Source organism: Larus michahellis, chromosome 6 (assembly GCF_964199755.1).
Source record: "Larus michahellis chromosome 6, bLarMic1.1, whole genome shotgun sequence".
Lineage (NCBI taxonomy): Eukaryota > Metazoa > Chordata > Aves > Charadriiformes > Laridae > Larus > Larus michahellis.
In genome coordinates this window covers 50,699,957-50,721,941 of record NC_133901.1, presented here as the reverse complement: position 1 = coordinate 50,721,941, position 21,985 = coordinate 50,699,957, and the positions used below count along the sequence as shown (strand labels likewise).

Here is a 21,985-nt window from a genome sequence, read left to right as displayed (position 1 = left end):
ACAAGACAACAGCCTCCCCACGCTCCCCAGCGAGTGCTAAGATAGCAGAGAGGGAGCAGTGAAAGCTCACTAAATGAAACAAATGTCAGCATAAAACACCAGCTCGTGTAAGGTGTTCTTATAAATAATTGAACTTACAGCTGTTAGAATAAATAAACATAGTGCATTTCCTATGCAGTATTGCTGTTGGTTTGGGTTTTTTTTTAAATATGGTGCGTGCTTGTTTCCTTCCTAATGGGCAAAAATAAGTTACCTGAGGCACGTGTGCCAGTTTTTGTGCAATTTAAGAGAAATGTACCACTCTTAATAATAAAAGTCGAATAGGAAATGTAAGCTAGGAGATGTGGCTTTAAGAACTCAGAAATGCTTTTGAACTAAGTCATCTCACAGTCATCAACCTCAGAGTAAACAAAGTTTAGCTGCAACCTGAGTTGACTCAGTTCAAGGTCACCACTTTTGGAGCAGGGGGCAGAAAAGGATCTCCTGGGTCATCAGGCCTGCGCCCATGCTATTGCAGGCAACTGTGTCATACAATCCTGTGCAAGAACATCTCACGTTCCAGCTTAAAACCGGTAAGGTTTCCTGCCTCCACTGCTCCTCCTGGCAGCCTGCTCCAGAACTCATTCCTCTTATGGCTTGAATGCTGTTTTTGATTTGCAACCTAAATTTAATTCATGAACAGCTACGGCAAAATTGTTTTGCACTAACACAATTTTTCTGTTTGAGCGGCTCTTCCTCCTTGTGCTCACCCCCATCCGTGCATTTTTAGAAAACAATTGCACCTCTGGGTCTTCATTTCGCAAGTCTGTAAACAAGCGGTTGCAAAGCAATTGGTCTGCACATTGTCACTCATCTCACTAAAAACTGGCAAATAGCGGAAGATTTTAAAAGGTTGGCAAGTCCAAAGCCTAAATTCTGCTTAATGTCACAGAACCAGAGACCAAAGCCTACAGCTGACATGCCCAATGGCCGAAAAGCAAGGTTTAAAGGTAAATCAGCTTTTTTGGTCCATTCTAATTCTGGCCTGTCTACTAAAACCAATTCTACGGTCAGTGCTAGTTCAGACAGTGATTTGATGTCTACAGGGACCTCCCTGCAAAGAAATAGACCGGAATAATTTCACATCAGCCCCTGAATCTTCATTAAGTGACAATGACTTATACTTGCAGGGTTGTGGAGATGAAAGGTGGCTCCTGCTTGAGCCATCAGACTCCTGCTCAAGCCATCAACCTCCTGCTCTGCTACAGACACAGGGCTTGGAAAACAGCCCTGCAGAGAGTTGTTTTGCACAGAGCAGACCAAAGAGTAACTTGACATACAGTGCATCACCGGTTCCCTCTGGATAGGTTAACTGCTCGTTATCAGTAGCCTTATAGTCAAAAACATTTCTTCTCATGACAATAGATCATAAATACACTGTGACTGGGCTTTGACTTCCTCCCGAGTCTGTCATGACTGCCCTCTGGTTTCTGTATTTGATGCCTAAGATCACAGCGACAGTAGCTGTGCCCAGTGTCTCATTCGTGTCTGCTACAGAAACAAACGCCTTTGTGCCACACCTATACGCCCAAGCAGCTCACATGAACTTTTTAAAACTTCAGAAACAAAAATAAAAATTTCCAGGACATTTTAAATAAAATCTTATAGTCATCTTAGCAGGAGACACAAGAGACATTTGAGAGCAGCAGCAGCTGAGATTTCAGATCAAATTTGTCTGTGGTACGTATGCTAACACCTCATAGATGGAAGCACTTTACAAACAAGCTGATGTACATCCTATACAAGGGAGCTCACTGGCCACAGCTCTCAGGCTGCCAACTCCAGAGGGAAAGCTGTAAATGATTTAACAGCATACCATAACCTGGGACTGCTCAGGACACTTAACTGAGACTCATACAGGAATTTGGGCAAGGAGCACGTAACTACTGAAATTGAGATTTATTTACAGTTAGGGGGTAATTAATTTAATGACACCAGATTTGCCTTTTTGCAAAAGGGAAATCTTTCAATCTGCGATGACTGCACCTCGACAAGAGGATGCTGGGTTTATACTTCAGCCAGAGGAAACAGAAGATTCATTGAGTTCAAGCTGTTGTGATACGGCTGTGCAGCTGGGGTGCTCTGTGTACTGCACTTAACTCTGTACACCTTTGATATGGGGCCACTTGTGCCTCTGCAGAACAATTGCTGTAAATAAACAGACCCAATTTCCAGAAGCCCTAATTATGTATAACAATGGATCCATTCAGCTGACCACAGGATGGAGGGATACAAACACTACGTTGCATTTACTACAGTGAATGGCATTCTATAAGTAAGATCAATTAGATCATCTAAATAACATCCAGCAGCTTCTGCTGCATGATCTTGTATAACAAAGACTACAAAGGCTGCCTTCACCTCTGTCATACACTCTCAAACAGTGAAGTAGTAAATAAGAGGAAGTTGCATTAAGTAGAAATACTAATTAGAGATTGACTATTGTCACAAAGTTCAAATCCAGATAACAAACATTTCACAAAAATGAGGGTAGACAGAAGATTCTGATGCACCTCTGACATACAGACCAGATAACTTTAATGCCTAAGACCACCTTACACCTTCCCAGACACATCCCGAGATTCCTAGTTTTGTAAGGCGGAGAAATTGCACAGTGTTCACTGTGGCAACCACACCAAACATTAATTTTTAATTATGACCTCTGCTAGCACTGGCTGTTTTGAAGCTCTGTGCAAACACTCACTAAGCAACAGCTAACACTTTTCAAGGTATATAGGTGATATTCCTATTTTATGCAGAGATGGAGATTCGGGCCTCTATTCTATGCAACATCTGAAATCAGTTGAGCTGGCACAGTGTAGCAAGGTGCATGTATCAGTCTTACAGGTTGCTTTTTATGTTTTCAGAATAAGCAAAACCAGTTTGAGAGTTGGTGTCATTTACACACAACTGCAGTCACCTCCAGAGAACCACATAAAGCTAATTCTAGCCAACGCCTATGGGGAGCCAGGCATACAGTACTTCCAACACACCTCTGACAAGCCTAGAGATGCAAGTTGAAATTAGGCAGGGCCATTCTCCTTAGCCTTTGCCAACCTGGAGGCACTGCTACAACTAGAAAAAAAATTCCAGGGAACTGATTCATCTACCTGAATATCAGGCACAAAAAGGTCCCAGCAAAACTCAGAGAGCTGGTCACTGTCACACATCCAGGGCCAGACAGCAAACCCACGCCTGCCAGGGAATTCAGGCTGGAGTGCTGGCTTGCTAGCCTTGTTGGACTGTGCTGCCTCTAAAGTCACCTACATGCTGGAATGAAGAACACAGTGGCTGCTCCTCTACTCAATACTGAAAACGGTCCGAGAAAACCAAACTGCTGGGTTAAGCAACAGTCTGACTTCAAAGTCTCTCCAGAAATAGCAGAAAGCTACATTCCAGAAGTCAGTCCTCATCTTCACTTCCCTCTGATTCCTCCAGCCTCAGGTGATCAAATTCACATATTGCCAAGAACTCCACATCCACTCTCATCACTTTCATTTTAGCAACTGCCTCAGAATCATCATTCAGGAATTACTTTCAATCCCTCCTTCCCATAAAAATAGTCAGGAGAAAGATCCGGTCACTAGGATAAGAAGGCAAGGAGCATCCCATTTCCCTTAATAAGAACACAAACAGATCTAATGACTACTTTGATATCTCCTCTCTTTTCAAGCAGCAGCTGGAAATAACTATCCAAATGAAAGAAGCAATCTGAAAATCAGTGTGTACTGCCCCAACGGACCTACCCACTCAGTGTCCATTAGCATACGCCAGTGCCATGTAACGTCCTGGGGGTTCAGCTCACAGCAGCTCTAGGAGGGCTAGCTTTGACTAACTGTGACTAAAAAACATACCACTGTCCTTACCTTGATTCGGGCTTTTCAGTTAATGGTGCCATTTTCTTAGTTCCTTGATTTCACTCCACAAGAGGCACGAAAGAGTTAAGGAAACCTTTCACTGTGTTGCCCAGTCACTTGGCTGCTGAAGTGTAATAAGAAATTTGTGGAGGCATCTCTCTCTCTCTCTCTGGCACCCTTAAATACTTTGCTCCTCCTACTGCTGTGCTTTAATTAGCCAGTTGGTTCTTAGTCACCCCATCCTGTCACTAGGCTTGCTCACCATCAGCCACCCCCACCCAGCCTGCCTGTCACTCCCCTGCCACTGTCATCAGAAAACACACTGACTCTTCCTGAAGCTCTGGAGCTGGGGAAAGGAAAGAGAGAAAGTTTGCAGGTAACACTCCATGGTAGCACAGGTATAGGATACACTTCAGAAAGGAAGTGACGGGTAGACCTTTGAAGTACAGGGAAAGTACTTGAAAAAAGCATTTTCTTTTATTTTTTTAAATGGGCAGCATCTGCTTGTCAAGGAAGGAATATTTTCATTAACACTGGACATGGCAGATCCTATTTCAATGGGTAGGAGCTGAAGAGGCAGCTAAAGTTTCTGCACTTGGCAGCTGAGATTTGTAGCATAAATACCTGACGTGACACAAAGGGAAACTAACTGCATGCGTGGCTATTACATATTATATGCCCACGTCATGGGCATTATAACAGGCATCAAAGGAGCTTTTAAGCCACAAGCTGTCCTAGGGGGTCCCTTGAGTGGAGTGTCCCCACCACAGTGCAGCCTGGCTCCCCTTTAGACAGCCTAAGACTCGCACTGGAGTAGTGGTGGTGCCAGCTTTTGGGAGAGTGAGGGTATACTCACACAGCGCCAGACCTGGGCAGCCTGTTGGCAAGGAAGGCGAGTAGCAGCACAGGATCACCCTTCCTTCCACAGTGAATGTCTATGGAACAAACGACCGGGACCAAGACTTACTGAAATCAGACCTTGGAGTTTAATTCGTGCAAGATCAAGTGGTAGCGTAATAGTGGAAATAATTTGAAGATGACCCTCAAATCTCTTAGTACTGTCCTTTGTCACCAGACCACAGCAACCAGCGCACCAAGCACTGCTGGCTTTTGTGACTGACACTCCAGAGTGTCTCTTGTCTGCAGCCTGTCTCTGTATTTTAATTCCCAAAATATGCATGTACAGGCATTGATCTGCTGCCAAACTCAGATTGAAAAAAATGTACTGCAAATCATTGCAAGGTGAGCAGCTCAGCATTCAAACAAGACCTAGAAAGCAACACTGATGGCAAGAACTGCTGATTGCAGAAGGACGTAGAGCAAAGGTACTGTGTGGGTCAACACTTACTGTAACTTGGTATTCTTTTGGTAAAATGTTAGTGAAGGACACAGAACAAAGGTCTCCAAATACCTACTCATGTAAACCCATACTGATGCACTGTGAAATGCTGACTGAGGTTCTGTCAGCAACAAAAGATCTCCTTTTTCCTCCCCAATACGCCTTTTAGCCTCTCAATACCTACCTCCCACCAAATGAAGCATTTCATTTTTAGCCAAAATAGACACAATTCTGACTTGGTATATTGGTTAAGGGGCCAGAAGAGGTGGGAAAATGCTGTTCTATCTTACCTCACTGAAGACCAATCCCATACCTCAGTGCAAACATGACACGAGTAGTTCTAACTGGAGTAAACAAAGGGTCCCCCAAGCCCACATTTACCACCATATCCCAAAAGACCACTGCTGAGGAGCTTCTAGCTATTTGCAAAATTCAGGCCTGTATCTAGGTTTACACTCCAGCCCCTTTAAAAGTCAGGTGTATTTGCTTTGGGTGGAGGAGGAAAAGGGTTATTTCGGACACATCAACAGTCAGAATAAAGGATGATGGAAAACAGTATGTTTTGAATAGTCATATACTACTACCCTCTGAAAAAAAGAAAACCAAATCCAACCAAAACCCCATGTTCTTCTCAAAAACAAACAAGGAAAGCCAACAAAAAAGCCAACAACATTGTCCAAAGTAAGCTGTGCAGTCATCACTGGCTCCAATTACTTGAAACATACCTGTTTGTATAACAGTGTGCAACAGGAGACCTCCCTCACCACCTGAAGATAACCTTGATCTCAGTCAAGCCTGTTGTGGAGCCTGGACCACATGAGAGTGTGTCAGTTGGAAGCTGTGCTCGCTGTGTAGCAGGGGTTTATAAACAAGCCTCTGATAGTTTAAATGACTGTGATTAAAATGTTGAGGAGTAGAAACCATACGGTAAAAATAACAGCTAGTGAACGAAAGAATGGCACCTAGGGAGAGGCAAAGTAGGGAAGGATCCGGCATCTGGCTCAGGTCCAAACTTAGGAATGTTCAGGTCAAGAACTGGGTCTGAAACACTTGTGGTCTTTGCAGGAACCAGCTTAGACAACCTTCAAACAGCTTGGCACGGAGGAAGAAGTTTCAGCTACAGACAACCACGTGGATGGAAAACTGAATTTTCACAGAATTTGCTATTCCGCTTGAATGAAGGGAGGACTGGGCAGCAAGCTTTGCATGGCTGCATAGCCACGTAGCTTGGTTGTTTCCAAAGTCAACCTTGAGCACAAGACAAAAAGCTTTATGAAGTGTTGTTGTTTTACCATCAACCCACAGTAATAGTGTACTATGCATTGCAATTTTCCTGCACCTACTGCTGCACAATCACTACTGTGTTTTTCCCCCATAATACCCATGTCTTTGTGAAAGACAACATCACCATAACAGCTGAAGGAAATAGCAAAGGGACAAAACAATTTGCACAACAAAGGAAGGCTTTGGCATAACAGGGGCAGATGCCAGTGCTAGGGTGTTCCGGATCACTGCTCTAGTAGCCACTGGACAAGGCTACCCTCATATCATGTCTGTTTTTCTACCAAAACCATAAACAAATCCTTTCACTGGAGGGAGTGGGTCATTCAAGTTATAAGCTACCCTGGAAAGTTTGCTGCACATCCATACAGTTTTTGTGTTTTGATAAATGTCACACAGCCATACTAGTTCTTTTACGCCACCCCAATACACCACGGGGCTAGTCTTTCCAGCCACCAGAAGAGACTGAAGAGGTGCTGTGACATGCAGTTTAGAAAAGGAGGTACTTTTGATAGATCTGAGAGACGCTAAGCAAAAGTGATTGAGCTTACTTGGTTCTGCAGATGGAGGAGGAAGGCAAGCAAACTTACATCATGCTCGTGCTTTTAGTTCAGTTTCCTCCGAGTTCTGGGGTTTGAATTGCAAAACAGAACTCAGCCAAAACAACACACTGCTGCTAAAGTTCCACCCAGTACTGTGAATGTGCGCAAACTCATTCACCCTGCATCCTCGCCCCGTTGGGCTGGAGCTTCTGCTTTATTACAAAACAGCCACCCAGGTTCTGGTTAGGATAGTTTTACAGCACCCTCCCTGCTATCAGAGATGAGCCCTAGCTTGCCCCAAAGCTCCCAACACACGGACCCCCTTGGATGCCTCAGACCTGAGCCCAAACTCTGCAGCTCCATCCTCCCCAGCTGAAATCTAGGGGAACCAGTGTCACCAGTGTCACCACAGAATGAAACGCTGCTGCCAGCAGCCCCTACAACCTGCCAGGCAGCTTAGTGCAACTGCACAAGGACTCGGGAAGCACTTACAGCTGAATCTGCATGGCACAAAGGGGTTCAGACTGTCACCAGAGACCGAGCAAACCTCCTTGTAGAGACGTATACACCCTTTTAAGAGCTTTAGATAGGAACTTAATATGCCAGTTGGAGGAAGTCTGCAGGGCAGAAGTAGTTAAGGGCTAGCAAGAGGCCATTTTAACAATAATGTGTGTATTAATCCAGTGAAAACACATAACCTGCTAAATGTACAGAGAGAACAGCACAGGCTACAAGACAAACTGCTAGAAAATTTTCTCAAAGAGCTGAAAAAAAGCAAATGCATAATTTAGCTTCCTTGCTTAAGACTGAAGAACTGTCCTGGTGTCCCTTCTGGCTGTTGGAGATACACTATAGGCTGGTGATCCCTCATTTAAAAGAGAAAAAATTGCTACCTGGTAGGATTGCAGTTTACTAAGATTTGTGATCTACAGAATTTTAAGGGAGGCTTCTGTGAGAGGCATGGCTCCTGCTGCTGTCTTCTACTGACTGGAGAACTCAGCAGGAGCTGGAAAGCACGGCCTCACACCAACACAAACTGGGAGTGACCAGCTGTTTAGCAGTCACCTGAGTAGCAGCTTCTCCCAGCTCCCTCAGTCTGGTGACCTATTTAAACTCTCATGCATAAAAGAAAACATAACCTTGTCCATCTACCTTGAACAGTTGCTGACCCTGGTCCAAGCAATTTTGTGGAATTCAGGACCTGCTAAATTAAACACTGCAGGGGAAAAAACTTAGGGCTCGGCTATGCTTACCCAAGTCCTAAGGAAATTAATGGCAGTTACAGCATGCAATCAACAAAACATGCATCCCCACCTGCACATAAGCATCTCCAGCCCTTTGCACCCTGTACTGCCATTTCCACTCAGGCAAAATGGAAGCAAAACCTCCTTGCTGTGATTTGTGGCATATGTGCCAAACTGAGAGTGGGACTCAAGGATTATGGTCAGTGATCATTGGATTGCGTGTGGCAGAACACAGGCTCTGTTCCTCTACTACAGAAGAGCATCAATGACACTTCGTTTAACAAGTTTAGTTTAGGTCACAGCCATGCTTACTGATCCAACCAGCACCTCATTCAATGAGCACCACTGGCTGTGAGGTAACAGAATACAGCCCAATCAATATTAAAAGCTTTTGTAATGGCGCTAGCTGCTTACCAGCACTCTTAACCTTTGTGCTGCAGAGCTTAAATTAACCTTAAGGTATAGTCAGAACAAAGTAATCTCCTATATGATATGCAAGGAAGCTGATTTTTGTAAAATTCTCTAATTTTTCTTCAGACTCAAAATACTCAGATATTTAGCACAATCTCTGGGCCAGCACACGAGTTTACCGCCTCTCCCAATGACAGTGATTTGGTAGATTGTCAAGGGTAAAAACGGAGAGGTAGGGGTGCAGTAAAGAATGAAACTAGCAGAACTAGCAGAAGCAGCAAAGAAAATTCAGATTGTGCTTTCTTTCCATCTCAGTATTTTCCTGCAATGCTTTTCACTGCACCCTAATTGCTAAAGACAAGTGAATATCAAATCAGGCTACCCACAGCTGATCCTCTGTTCTCCAGGAATAGAACTACAGAGCAAAAAGAAGCAACATGTCTTCCGGTGCACAAGCCTGGGCATTCATGGAAATTAAGTCCCAGCAGTTCTGCCCAATGTACTTGCTGTGTGTGTCGTTAATAAGTAGAGATCCAGCCCAAAACACCAGGCTGAGAAGAAATTTGGATTTGCCTCTAGCTTGGCCAGCTGGCTGGAATTATTAACCAGTGACATCTGTAACTATGAAAGCTAATGAGAGAGCAATCATATCTCACAGTTCACAACTGAAAGTCATTGCCTTTGAGAGTCAATAAGGATTTCAGTTCCCTCTTCTCATTGATTTCTCTCCCTCAAACTGTGGCTGTCACAGAGTTTTGAAGGCTTCACTGACTTTAAATCTGTCCTCTAAGGGCAACACTTGGGTATAGGTGTATTGAGAAGAAACGTACTTGAAACCTCTTCGAGGAGATGAAGACAAAAGCTGATCTTCCCCCATCCCCTCCCACCACACAAATATTTCTTGTTAGAGCAAAGAAACAGCAACTGGATGACTAAGTAATGATAATGACTGCTGCTCAGTGCACTGCTGGGCTCTGATTAGATTCTTCTTGGCTTCTAACCAGATTTTAAAAAAAAAATTGGCCATTTAGAGAGGCAGGACTGGACTATTAGCGTCAGTACAGGGCTCAGTCAAGACGCGCCTGGGTCATTGTCTCTATCTAGAAAGTCCAGACCCTTCACTCTGGTGACTTAGAATGAAGTAAACAAAGACGTTGGCCATCAGGCCATGAGCTGCTCCCACGACCCTTTATGTCAGAAGTTCCTTAGCCCAGAAAACACAGCCTTGGGGAACATCCACCTCTGGAGGCCCAGGGGCGTTGAAGTTTTCACATCCTATACTAACTGCCCTCTACTAAACAGGCAGGAGCTATGAATCTATGAGCATATTGTGAAGACATTAAGGAAAACATTTGAAACACACTGTCTCTTCCAGCATCTCTGCCTCATCGACTCTCCATCTGTTCCCAAAAGTTCAATGGAAAAAATGAAAACTCCATCTTCCTGCTTTCTATAAACTCATTCTCGCTGTTAATGCTCTGGTTTCTGGCACAGTGCTGCACCATTTAAACCTCTTTTATAGTCTAAGATGGGCAGAGCTGGTGCGGAGCTGATGTGACCAGTTGGCTGGAGCCAAAATTACATTCTGGGCAATGCCATCTTCTAGGAGACATCCTGCTCTGTCCCCAGGGGATGCAGTGAAGGGAGAACTCGTTGCACCTCAGAGCAGCGTGTCTGAGTAACCTTCAGCATTCAATTGAAGCAATGAATTCAGGAACTGAATACGGCACCAGCTGTTGACCAGTGGACCCTGGGAAGTCTGGCCATCAGTGACAACAGCAACTCTTTAGCAACCTCTGCAACAGTTCTCTGCATGCACTAAGGGCCGTTTTTCTCCTTTGCGGGAGAAACAATTAGAGAACCTTGGACCCACTTGATAGCATTTTACGCACTTTGCCTCCTCCACCTATGACAGCAAAAGATAAAGTCAGAATTTACCCACTGTGTTTTCATAGACTTACTTTGTTTCCTGGTGCACTGGCTAGGTATTTCCCCCCACTGCCTCGTGCCTTTGGTCCAGCTAGTCAGGCCTGGAACTGTTTTGTCCCTGCTAAGTGCCAGATGCCCGGACTAAAGTTCTGAAGTGAACAGTTGATCTGCAGCATGCATTGCAAGTCACATTAAAACCCAACACTGCCTCAATTAGATCTTAAAAAACAACAAATGCAAAATAGCACTTCCCTCCATCCCCATGAGCCCCCAGCTAAAGGAAAAGAGTCATCAGACTACAGAAAAGCAAATATTTTCTGTCATATAAAAAGGTAATGTAAAAAGAGCTATTTAGAGCTCCACTGACCCTGGAATGGGGGGCTAAAGAGTAAGCCATTCTCCTCAAAACTCCTATACGGGCTATCCAGGCCCTGGTACTCAATGCTATGCATTCCTTGAAGCACAAATGTGCCATACCTTGATGGCACTTGACAGCCAAGTAGGAATAAGCAGGCATCAGGGATAAGGGAAGAAGGAATCACTTGGTTGATGACATAGGTCGGCCACAGTGCAAGCATGAAGCACTGTGACTGCCAGGCATGTCTCTGAGAACCATGGCTTTTTGGAGATGCTCTTTTTCCAGATCAATGCCTAACTGTGTCTTTCTGGCTGGAGAACCAAGTACCACATTCCCTTCCCTCTAAAGCAGCCAAACTGAGGGGAGGGAGCTTCCCTCCCTTTTGCAGCCAAAGCACAAGACCCTATTCAGACCTGGTGTAAAATGGCCTGTCACTAGAAGAGACCAAGTAATTGTGCCAGTTCAACAGTGGGCTCTGTGTGATTTTGCTTATAAGGCAGCAGGAGGAGAATGACTAAAGCTTGGCTTGATACATCCCAAAAGTTTCTCCAGCTTCCTCTCCAACAGCCTGGACTTTCACTCTTCAGAGAGGACTGTCAGGCTGACAACAGTCTCTGCACGTTCGGCATGCAAGAGACTGATTCAGCCTTACTGGAAGGCTGTATCACTGAAGGAGAGAGATATAAGCAACCTTCAAGAATCACGATGTCAGTATGGATGTGACTCTGGCATGGAGACAAACATCAGGTACACTGTTTTATAGGAAAGGAGTTGAGATGATCATATGAAGCTGAAGTTTTAGACCACTAGAGCACCCGTGTAGAGAAAAGGGAAGAGGAGAGAAAGGAGAGACTGCTCGCCTGATGCTTTCAGCCTTTTTAGAAACAAAGAAAGAAGTAGCCCAAACGAGTTGTATTTGCCATTTCTGGGATGCCAGAGATTCAGTTTTCTGTAACTGTTGCTTTGACTTTTGCCTTCCTGATCACAAACAGGCTCCATATCAGAGTCATCCTAAGGTAAAAAATGGTCTCAAGATCTTGACACATGAGCCTCAGCCTTGATCGTGTCCAAGACTTCTGCTTCAATGCAGAGTTCTCAAAGGCTGAGGCGCTTTTGCCTCAGGCAAGTAAGAATATCAAACCTTATCTCAGAACTGTCAAGTCTCTTTCAACCCAGGACTTAATCTTAGACCAAACGTTACCAAAGACCCCACACTCCTCTAAAGAAAACAAATCAGCTTCACCAGTATTTGTAGCTGTCAGGTCTGCAGCTACCCTAAAACTAGCCCAATAGCCCCTTGGGGATCTGACCTTATCTTATGTCATCAACTCCATAACTCCCTCCAAAGTCTGATCCCAATCCAACAGCTCCTGTCTGCCCTCAACTTACACCAAGTCACACATCCCGACACCCACTCAAACCTAACCCAGTGGCCTCCTACAGATGAGGCAATGAATTCAGCTTACAGGCAGGCAAACACTAATGTTAAACCTGGATTTGTAGCCTATTCAAGGCCAACTGCTTAACTTTGTTCCTTATCCTAAAACCTAACCCTCACTCCAATTCCAAAGTCCCACTAGCTCTGTATGTTTCTGACCTAAACTGAGGCACAAAATATTTACAGGGACCAGCACCAAAATAAACAGAAAAGGATGTCACAAATGCAGATAATAAACAAGGAACACATTAGACAGTGGCAAAGGTGAATTTAATTCTTGCTGTGACTAATATATGTTATCTAAAGCATTCATGATTCACCACAAAAATAGCACTTGGAGCTTGATCTTCTTTCGAGAAGTGGAGCTTTTGACTGGCTCACCTATCAAAAAACCTCATATAATATAGTGGTGCTCTCACCAACACGTAGCTTTCTGCTGCACAACTCAGGTAGGCTGCTACTAGGAAGAAAAAGCCCTTTACTGCAAATAATAAAGATAGATGTCATTTTGGTGCCCCAAGTCAGGATGAGGTCTCCCAGTGATGTGCTCCTTCCCCTCCCCTTCAGGGTACTCACGCCAGTCAGCTGGCTGAAGTCTTCAAGCCCAGCTTAGAATGACAGGATCCTCTGACAGTGACTTCCACTCTGTCTTCTCTTCACGTGCAACTGCTATGTAACAATACATACCTACAAAAGTCAAAGAGGAAGAAAATGCTATTAGTGCCACTAGCCCTGCTGTACAACACAAATACCAAGAGGGCTGTACGAAAGCAATCAGCCATTCATAGAAATAACGTTACTTCTAGATGAAGCAATTCCGTCTGCTTACCATGCAGGAAGCATTGTTAGTATAAACAGCAGGCTGACCAGATCATCATCCTAGCATCCCCTATGTGAGAACCGATATTTACAGTTGTCTCCAGGGAAGGCTGAAACCACATCCGTTTTCCTGCCTTTCTGCTAGAGATCCCCCCCAAGCAGCAAGGACAGCTGAATAGCACAAATACTCACACCTCCCTACAACCTACAGTCTGTTTACTAATGTAAATCACTGCTGATTTCAGCTTAATTTAGTATAGTGTTTTGCAAAATGCAGAAAAAGAGAAGTGAATACACATCTTACGCAGCTATTCCTGATGCATAAATAGGCTTGTCCGATACAGAGCCTGGGCTGGGAGCTAGGGGAAACAACACCCACGAAATGTAACTCCCCACTGCCCTCAGAAGGAAGGGCAGGTAATAGACACATACTAAGAAACACACACCAGGCTGTCTTTGGACAAATTCCTTGGTTAGGGTACACTGCTAGACGGACAGCCACAAAGACGGAATTCACAGAGGACAATTAATTTTTTTGCATGCATTGATGGTTACTAAATGTGACCATTTAACTCCAGTCCAATATTAAGTCTAAATGGTTAGCTTTGACATTGATTTGATAGATGGCTGTGCAGCTTTATTGTTTCACTCAATAACATTAACAGCAGCCTAGCTTTAGTGAGATGTCTTTGCAGTTTGATTTATAAGGTAAGCATTGGCACCACTCAACTTTAATCATGTCATTTATCAGGCTGAACTAGTCAGCCAGTCACCCCAAGCTTCTTCCATACTGAGTGGAGAGAAGGTTCTTCCAGAGGGCAACTCACCCTCTCTCTACACTGCCTTCTTCATACTTTGCTGTATTCAACAACTTTAAAATGAACTTGAAGAGACCAACCAGCAAAGTTTCATGCCTCTGCTGGATGACTGAACAAATCCTCATGTGTGTTTTACTCAAGCTCTGAGGGGAGTAGAGTCACGTTTCTTTCAACAAGCAATGCAAGACCAGAACCTCCAAGGGCCTGGTACAACCAAGCCTGTCAGCCAATAAGCCTTACCAATTAGATGTCCTCAAGACAGTGCAGGTGGAGGATAAACATGACATGGAGAAAACAGACGGTGATGTTCAGAGCTAAAAACTCTCAAAGAGTATCAGGGACCTTGCCTGGGAGCGATCTCAGAACGTACTCACAGAGCTCAAATAATACGATGTTGTTACAAGCCTCAAGAATTCTTTCAAGACCTGCTAATATCCCAAAAAATCAGCCTAGAAGAACCAGGCTAGTTTTTCAATAAAACTAGAATAGTCCTAGGAGAACACAAGTTGAAACAAATTAGAGTTTTCTATCCGGGACAGTCTAGTAGTTTCTCCATCTCCAACAAGCAGAAAGGGATCAGTGAAAGGGCACATGTTTGAAAGGCTTATTGCTAGTACCAAGAAGAAAGTTTCCTATAAAGTTGTCCAGAGTATGCACCATGAGAGAGTTAATACTCCAGTGGCAAGGTCAAGCCCTGGTTTTGCTGCGACATAAGAAGCTGCCCTGCTGGCATTAACTACAGTTTGTTTGCTTTCCCAACCTGTCCTGTCCTGTCCTTGTGAGTTGGCAAAAGGCTGAAGCTGGCCAGAGTCCCAGCTACCAAAAGCTGCCCAAAGCAGAGAACTCGTTACTCATCGCAAGGACTAAGAGCTAGGCTGAGAGGGGGAGGAAAGAGTAAATGGCACAAAAAGCAACTGATAGAAACTCCTCTGGTGCTGAGAGTTGTTACTGCAAAGGCTCTAACCTGGCACATAGCCAGGGAGCGCAGCAAGACACAGGAATACAGATGCAGGTTATGGCCGGTCTGTGCCCCATTCTAGAAGAGATAGCTAAACATTCAAACTTTCTCCTTGGAAATATGCCCCACACCAGCTCCTGGAGGACCATAAGAAGCCATTTTTCTTGAAAAAAAAAAATCAATGCAGGATTCACAGAAGGATTCTGTTTGGGCAAACTTTACACCCACTGCTGCTAGTGACAAAAATTCCCTTCCTGTCAGTGGCAGCAAAATTAGGGGAGCTGACAGCATCAGAGATGACGGACACTGCCAAAAAGTTTTCAATGTTTTTTCATTTTAATTTTATTAGTCTTAAGCTGTATTCTGGCTTTATCTGGTGTTAGAGTTTGATTTCCACTGTAACAGAAAAGTCTGCTGAAAGAGTTTCCACTAAATAATGCAAAAGGTACTCAGACTCTTCCTGCACAAGCAGCCAGCACACCAAGCCCTCGACAGTAACTGAACTGCTCAGCAAGCTGCACAAAGCGGCATACAACCGGACCGGCACTCCCATCCAGAAACTTTCAATGAATGCAGCAATGTAACAGATGGAGTACTGAAATCAAGCAAACTGAGGAGAAAAAAAAGAAAACCACCACAAAACCAAAAAAAAAAAAAAAAACCCACCTCATCACACTGCTGATTGCTGATAAAGAGGTTTCCTGCATCTTTTTATTTTTTTAAGTAGGGGTTTCCCTAATTCTAAACAGTCATTGAGTTTAGAGTGTTAAACACTTTGATTCTCAGTCAAATAAATCACTGTGGCTTAGGGCAGACTGCAGTTTGTGTAGTTCTGATGCATCAAGCTAAATCCTCAGTCTGTTCTGGTACCCAAATGTGCCATAAGGGGCTTTTCAGAGTGACATGGGAAGGGAATGGCAGGAGCAAGATAGGAATGAGCCTGAAGTACAGAAGTACCGAGGTCCACATTTTTACGGGTGTTTCTGGAGGCTGCTCTATTCATGTCGAGGGCTGATACAGTGGCTGACAATACCGTGGTAGTGCAGAATCAAGCTATCCAGCTCCTTCTCGCTTTCTCAGATCAACAACCAGTAACCTGGCACTTCTTAAAAGGGTTGGACACAGACCACACTCAAACTGCATCCTCATGGAGAAAGGAATGCTGCCAAAAGCAAAAAGGAGAAGTGAGAAACAGGAGAAAATTCCTTGTCGCAGACAGCGGCCAGGAATGATCCAGGAAGACGAGTCTATGTGTACACTTGTGAGCCCTGGTAATGGCACCTCGTCACAACTAACCCACTGTAGGCGTGGACATCAGCTCAGCAAGCTGCTATTCTTGCATTAATTTTCCACACTTCACAGCTTGGTCTCACACACAACCAAGCAGACAGCACAGCTTCCAGTGCCCCCAAAGGCCGCAATGGAAAACACTGTCCAAGTGATCTCACACCTGAACACGACAGGAGGGCAGCACACAAACACACACGGCCTCGAGCTCAAGAACTGGAAGTGCCAAGCAAAAGAAACACAGGAGTTTCACATTGTTTTCAAGGTAAAAAGAGAAAGGGGCTGACCCTGCTTGACTTCATCATGTTGTTTGTACAGCGCCCTGTGCTTTGGGCACTGAGCTGCAAAATCAAAGCAAGTACAATGGCAATGAAAACATAATCAAACCCATCAGCGTGGGTCGAGCTTTGCAATGGAAAAGCAAAAGGTTGGGAAGAAAAAAAATCCAACAAACAATACTCAGATCTAAAGGCCATTTAGAAAGAACAACTTTAATCAACTCTGTAAGACTAGCAGGATAAAAATATTATTATTTTGCCCTTGTCCACATGAGAACAGACAGCCACTTTTCCAAGGAGTTTAAATGGACAAGACAGATGAAGGGGAAACAAATGCATGGATGAGAAGTGATTCGACCTGATCACATAACTTGAGGTTCAGTGCCAGGAAAAAACTGTGGCTTCTGCTTTCATAGCACAATGCTCTTTTCACTGGCCTATACTGCCTCTAAGGCTGGAAATCGACACCCATCTTTTGAAGGCATTTCCATCAAAAACTGTTTGTCACCACCCCACACCTGCTGGAGGTTACCACTCCCCGCAGTCCTGGTAGCAGCAGGGTCCATGTGAGCACTCCACAATCTGCAGAAGGCAGAATCCACCAAGTTAAACTGAACAACCAGTGAAGATAAGTTAAGCTCATCTATTTTCTTGATACTGATCAGACAGTGCTCACACGCACTCGGCAGCTGGCAAAGCTCTATGTGAAGTCAACCATCAGTATCGGCACAGCAACAAGCAGCAGTGTGGAAGGGAGGACAAGGGTCCCCGTCTTCAACATGAGCAACTGTTTGCTAAGTTGATGCTTGTCCTTGGTCTCAGATATGGTTATGATATTCTACTCTGGAAGTCATAAGACTTGTGGTTCATATAAGAAATTTTTAAAAGATCCATTGATAGCTCCTCTTATCTGAGCCACCCCATCTTGTGAGTTCTAGCTTAGTAAGTACCAAATACAACAAAAATGCCAACCTTGGCTAGTCCAGCAAAGAAGAGATTCTGATAACATTTTTGCTAATTACAATTAATAATAATGCTGAGAATCAGCAGAATTGGCCTGTTATTGATAACCCATCTCTAATGTCATTGGCTTTTGGACATTTTACTAGATTTTATCAAACAAACTGTTTGTATGCAATCTATATGGACTGCTTAGGGACAGACGGTCAAAGTTCAGCCTGTGTCTATGGACTGGAATGACTCACACAATATTGCTTTGTGCCAACAGGAAGAGTGAAGACAACAGTGATACTGTTACTAATCTCCATGCCAGGCCAAATCCTGCAAAAACACGTGATTCCCGGGGAAGTCAACAAAAGAGGCACGAGTACATTCCAGGGTAGATCTTCAGCTCTAAAAACAGTTTTAGATTTTCGCCAATATAAAAAAAAGAACTCTTCTGACGGACCTTTCATCTTAGCAAGCTTATGTAAACCAGTGGCTTTCCTTACCCACCGCTCAACAAACATGACCCATATAGTACATGATCTCCAAATGCAAATTCCTTACATGGACTACTTGGGAGAAAACACTGTCAGCGCATAACAGATTAGCTCAAGCTGCCTTCTCGGAGAAGCAGCTCTTGGCTGCTGCCACAATTCCTCTTTCAGATTTGTTCAGCCCATGCCCAAAAGTCTGCTTTTACCTGCCCAAATGAGTCAGCAAAATCCATTTCACCTCTTCTCCAAAACAGTGTAGGCAACATAAGGCTTCACAGCACAGGCAGTGCGCCCTGGCTGGCAGCAGTGCCAGCCTGGTGCAAAGCACCCCTCTTTGCTCGGGTGCTTTCTGGTTGGTCAACCAGCAGGCAGCATACCAGCAGCACTTCACAGAGAAAAACTGCTCAGAAGTAGATAATATATACCAGTAAGGCATATGATAATGCAGCCTTCCCTAAAAAAAAACACACAGGCCTGCAGGAAGCTGGAGAGAATGGTCGGCGGCAGCTCTCAAGCATATAGTTTAAGAACACATCTGCACACAAAGGGAGAAGAAAAGGGGGTATCTATGTAGAAGGTATCCTGGTTTCTCAATTCTTCTGCATCCCCAGCTCAAAGCTGAGGACAGGAATAAACAGAAAACAAACATACACTGCAAAATAAAGGAACAAAATCATGGTACATCTTCATGATAATCACAGAGAACCAAGCTTGTAGATCAACACTGGTCCACTCTCAGATTTGGTCCTTAGGATGTAATTTCAGCAATGTGCAGTTGCTTAGCCCTACGATCCATTGGTTACCTCTTGAAAGGAGAAAAAAAAAAAAGTAAAAGGTGTCACCAACATGTAGAGGGTGAACAGAAAGAACAACACTGCAGTGACGCCAGAGTTTAGGGCATATTCTCACTTTGTCGCCATTTTCCATTAGCTAATACTGTCAGCTCCACAGAGGTGAGATATGACTTACTCCAGAGTAATACCATCCAGATACTGAGGTTACTCTCAACTGACCCCAACCTAAGTGAGATTAGAGCCAACTCCTCCCCTTCCCACCTCTTTCATCACCTCTATATTTAACCACAGATTAACTCATTTCCTCTTTCCACATGTGAGATTAAAGTGCACCAAGTGCTGTCAGCTCAAGCAGAGCCTCAATGCATCCTCATGTAAATCACCACTCAGTACATGTGTTAAAGCATGTCAAGGAGGAGAATGAGTCACACGCTTCATGCTCACAAAACTAAACACTTGCTTCTCAAGAAGTAAAACTGGCAGGCAGCCCAGGCCCCAAAATAGTAAGAGATACCTCCAATTCTGATCTTCCCCTGTCTGTTACATAAATCTTAAAGACATAAGAAGTGCCACTATTTACCCACATGTTTGAATGAAATGCGGGTCAGTGACCAAGGCAAAGGGTCAAACACATAGGGACTTGGCCTCCAGGCACAGTGTTGATTATGCTTCTCTAGGAGGAAACAATAGCCCTTCATTCCAAGGAGAGGGGGAAAATAACGCAACAAAATCTCACCGAGGTCAGGCTCACCAAGTTTGGTTCAAAAAGGCTAAGAACTCTATAACTGCCTAGAAAAAAGAAACCACAGCAGGGAAGGGGGAGAGAAAGAAGGCAGTGACTCATTTCCCACCCTGTGCCATATCATTCACGAAGGGCTTTGTACAAGGATGAAAATGCTGCCATCAGAGAGAGGTTCTCAATGCGGGGAGGGGGGCAGCAGCAGCCGCAGCCCTGGTGGGTACAGGGATCCCACCCTTGCTGGGTCACAGTACCCAGTACTCCCGTGGAATGCAGGTGCCTTTTCCTCTCGCATCTTCCTTCTGCATCTCAAGAACACTGTGCAAGGAAGACATTATTTTATTTCTACCTGACCTCTCTGCAAATCACTTGGAGCCCTAAGGTAGAAGACCTTTATCACAGCTTGAGACAAACATTAAGTGGCTGTGAATAAAGCTGGGACTTTAAATCCAGCCACATAGTTAACTCCATGGTGAATATAATTTTTCACAGCTAACAACTATGGTAATGAATTTTACCTCAATGAACGTGGAAAGGGTGAAGCATGCAAAATTCAGAACAGGAGTAAGTTTCTTGCCTTAGATTTTATATCAATAATCCTTTAAAGTGCAAGCACTTATTTCCTCATGTCCCTAATGCTAAAATCTTTCTTGTTCTAACACTTCAAGGGACGAGGCCCCCTTAATTTTCAGTGGCTGCAATACTGGACTTCGGTATTTCTGCCAAGAATAATAGAAAATCAATGCGGACAGCAAGCGGAAAACACGCAGAAGAGCCACTAGCATTTGCTTCAGCAGAACAGCTGGAATAAGTTGTCAATTCCCCTTACTGTATCCTCCAACTGCACTGCTTGGCAAAGGGGCTACTGAAGGAAAGAAAATGCTTACGACAAGCTTATGACACATCTCGAAAGCAATCACTGTGTCTCCATTATTCAAAAAGCTCCGGAACGACAAACAGATGGAAATGAGAAAAAGAACAGTGGAATGACATAAAGAGGCTTCAGCTATAGATTGCAGGAGCAATGGGCCATGTCAGGCAGATGTACCGTTGCCAGAGCAGAATCTGTCTGATCTAAGGCAGAGAATGCATTGCCTGTGAACGAAAACACAACACGCTGGACAAAGACAGACGCAACTGTTAACGATTTGGTGCTGCTGTGCATATACCAAAAGAGAGATGATCATACACCAAAACAGAGAGAACAAAGGGTAAAGTGGCTGAATTCTCCCTTGAAAAGAAAGATCTACTCTGCAGAGATCAGTGACCACTAAGGTGGTGGCGATTTTCTTTCAGCTCAGGCATTCCCAGATGGTTATAAAAAGGTTGCGATGATTTGCAAATATCTTCCATTTATTTAAGGGTGGATGTTGGGATGAAGCTGTCCTGAAATCTTTTTTTCTGGCAGTATGAGGTCTCTGTATAAAATTTATAGCAAACTTAGGACACATCTAAAAATCAATAGCAGGCTTCCAGTGATTTGAGAAACTGTGAAATGCTGAACAGATGGAAATGAGAAAAGGAACGGTGCACTGCATGGGGTCACTATCAGCTCACAGAAAAGCTGACACAGGCATACTGTCCACGAGCTGTGCAACTGATGTGAAATGCCCCTCTGCTTTCTCTGTATATTAGTTCCATGTTGTGATGAAGCCGCAAGCATGTCTCGTGGAAGCAAGGTTCATGGCTTGCGTCTACCCCTGTCTGTGCATGTGCTTACACCTGCACCTGTGTTTGCATATGTGCCTATTTCATTTTTCCACTGAGACTTTATAAATTGAGTTCTTTTTCTCTTTGTTGCTCTTCTAATTCAGAAATTAGACTCAGACCCTGAAAAACATGATCTGTTCTTGGCAAAACAAAGGGCAAATGCTAAGGCTCTCAATCAGGACTACAGGAAAAGAAAAATGCTTCCTGTTCTAAAGAACAAATCCATGTTTTATATTTCTTTAAACCCCATGTTGTTTTGATGTCTTTATACATAACAGAAGAAAAGAAAATTGACTATAATCACTATGAGAAAAATTCTCAGGAGATTCCCTGCCAACTCTGTATCTTGAGCTTGAACACTGCAAGCGACAAAGTAGCTGGCAAAGTTACATCAGGTATGATTGCATCCTTAAAAATGAGCACTAAGAAACATCTCGTGCTCAGATGGCCTTTCTAGGAGTCTAAAATGGATTAAACAGCAGCTCCCAGAGGATCAGTGTTTGGAGCAGAGCACGCCGAGTTACGCCTACTACACACTGCAGGGTACTGCTCTGGGATGCTGAAGGGAGGGGAACACAGAAAGCAGTTTCAAGGCTGCTCTGGTTGCTGCTGGACTATGCAGCACCCCACCTATGGTGATAGGGCCCCACAAACATGATTTAAGGTAATTCCTGCTTGTCTCAAGCACAGGAAGGGAGTAATGGA

General features: G+C 44.1%; 1 protein-coding gene across 50 annotated transcripts in view; it reads right to left on the bottom strand.

Moving 5' to 3' along the window:
* Positions 1-21,985, bottom strand: part of SORBS1 (sorbin and SH3 domain containing 1) — a 174,820-nt gene that overhangs the window by 75,143 nt on the left and 77,692 nt on the right. For 17 of the 50 annotated variants that reach the window (XM_074590488.1, XM_074590498.1, XM_074590478.1 and 14 more), the window contains one exon: positions 13,015-13,125. Coding sequence is in view for 33 of the 50 variants with exons in the window: in XM_074590508.1 (XP_074446609.1) it covers positions 3,906-3,937 (32 nt within the window). In the remaining 17 variants the exon portion in view is untranslated. Of the gene's footprint in view, positions 1-3,905; positions 4,074-13,014; positions 13,126-21,985 lie in introns of those variants that run through there. The other 33 variants (XM_074590461.1, XM_074590464.1, XM_074590466.1 and 30 more) reach the window with 7 other exon arrangements.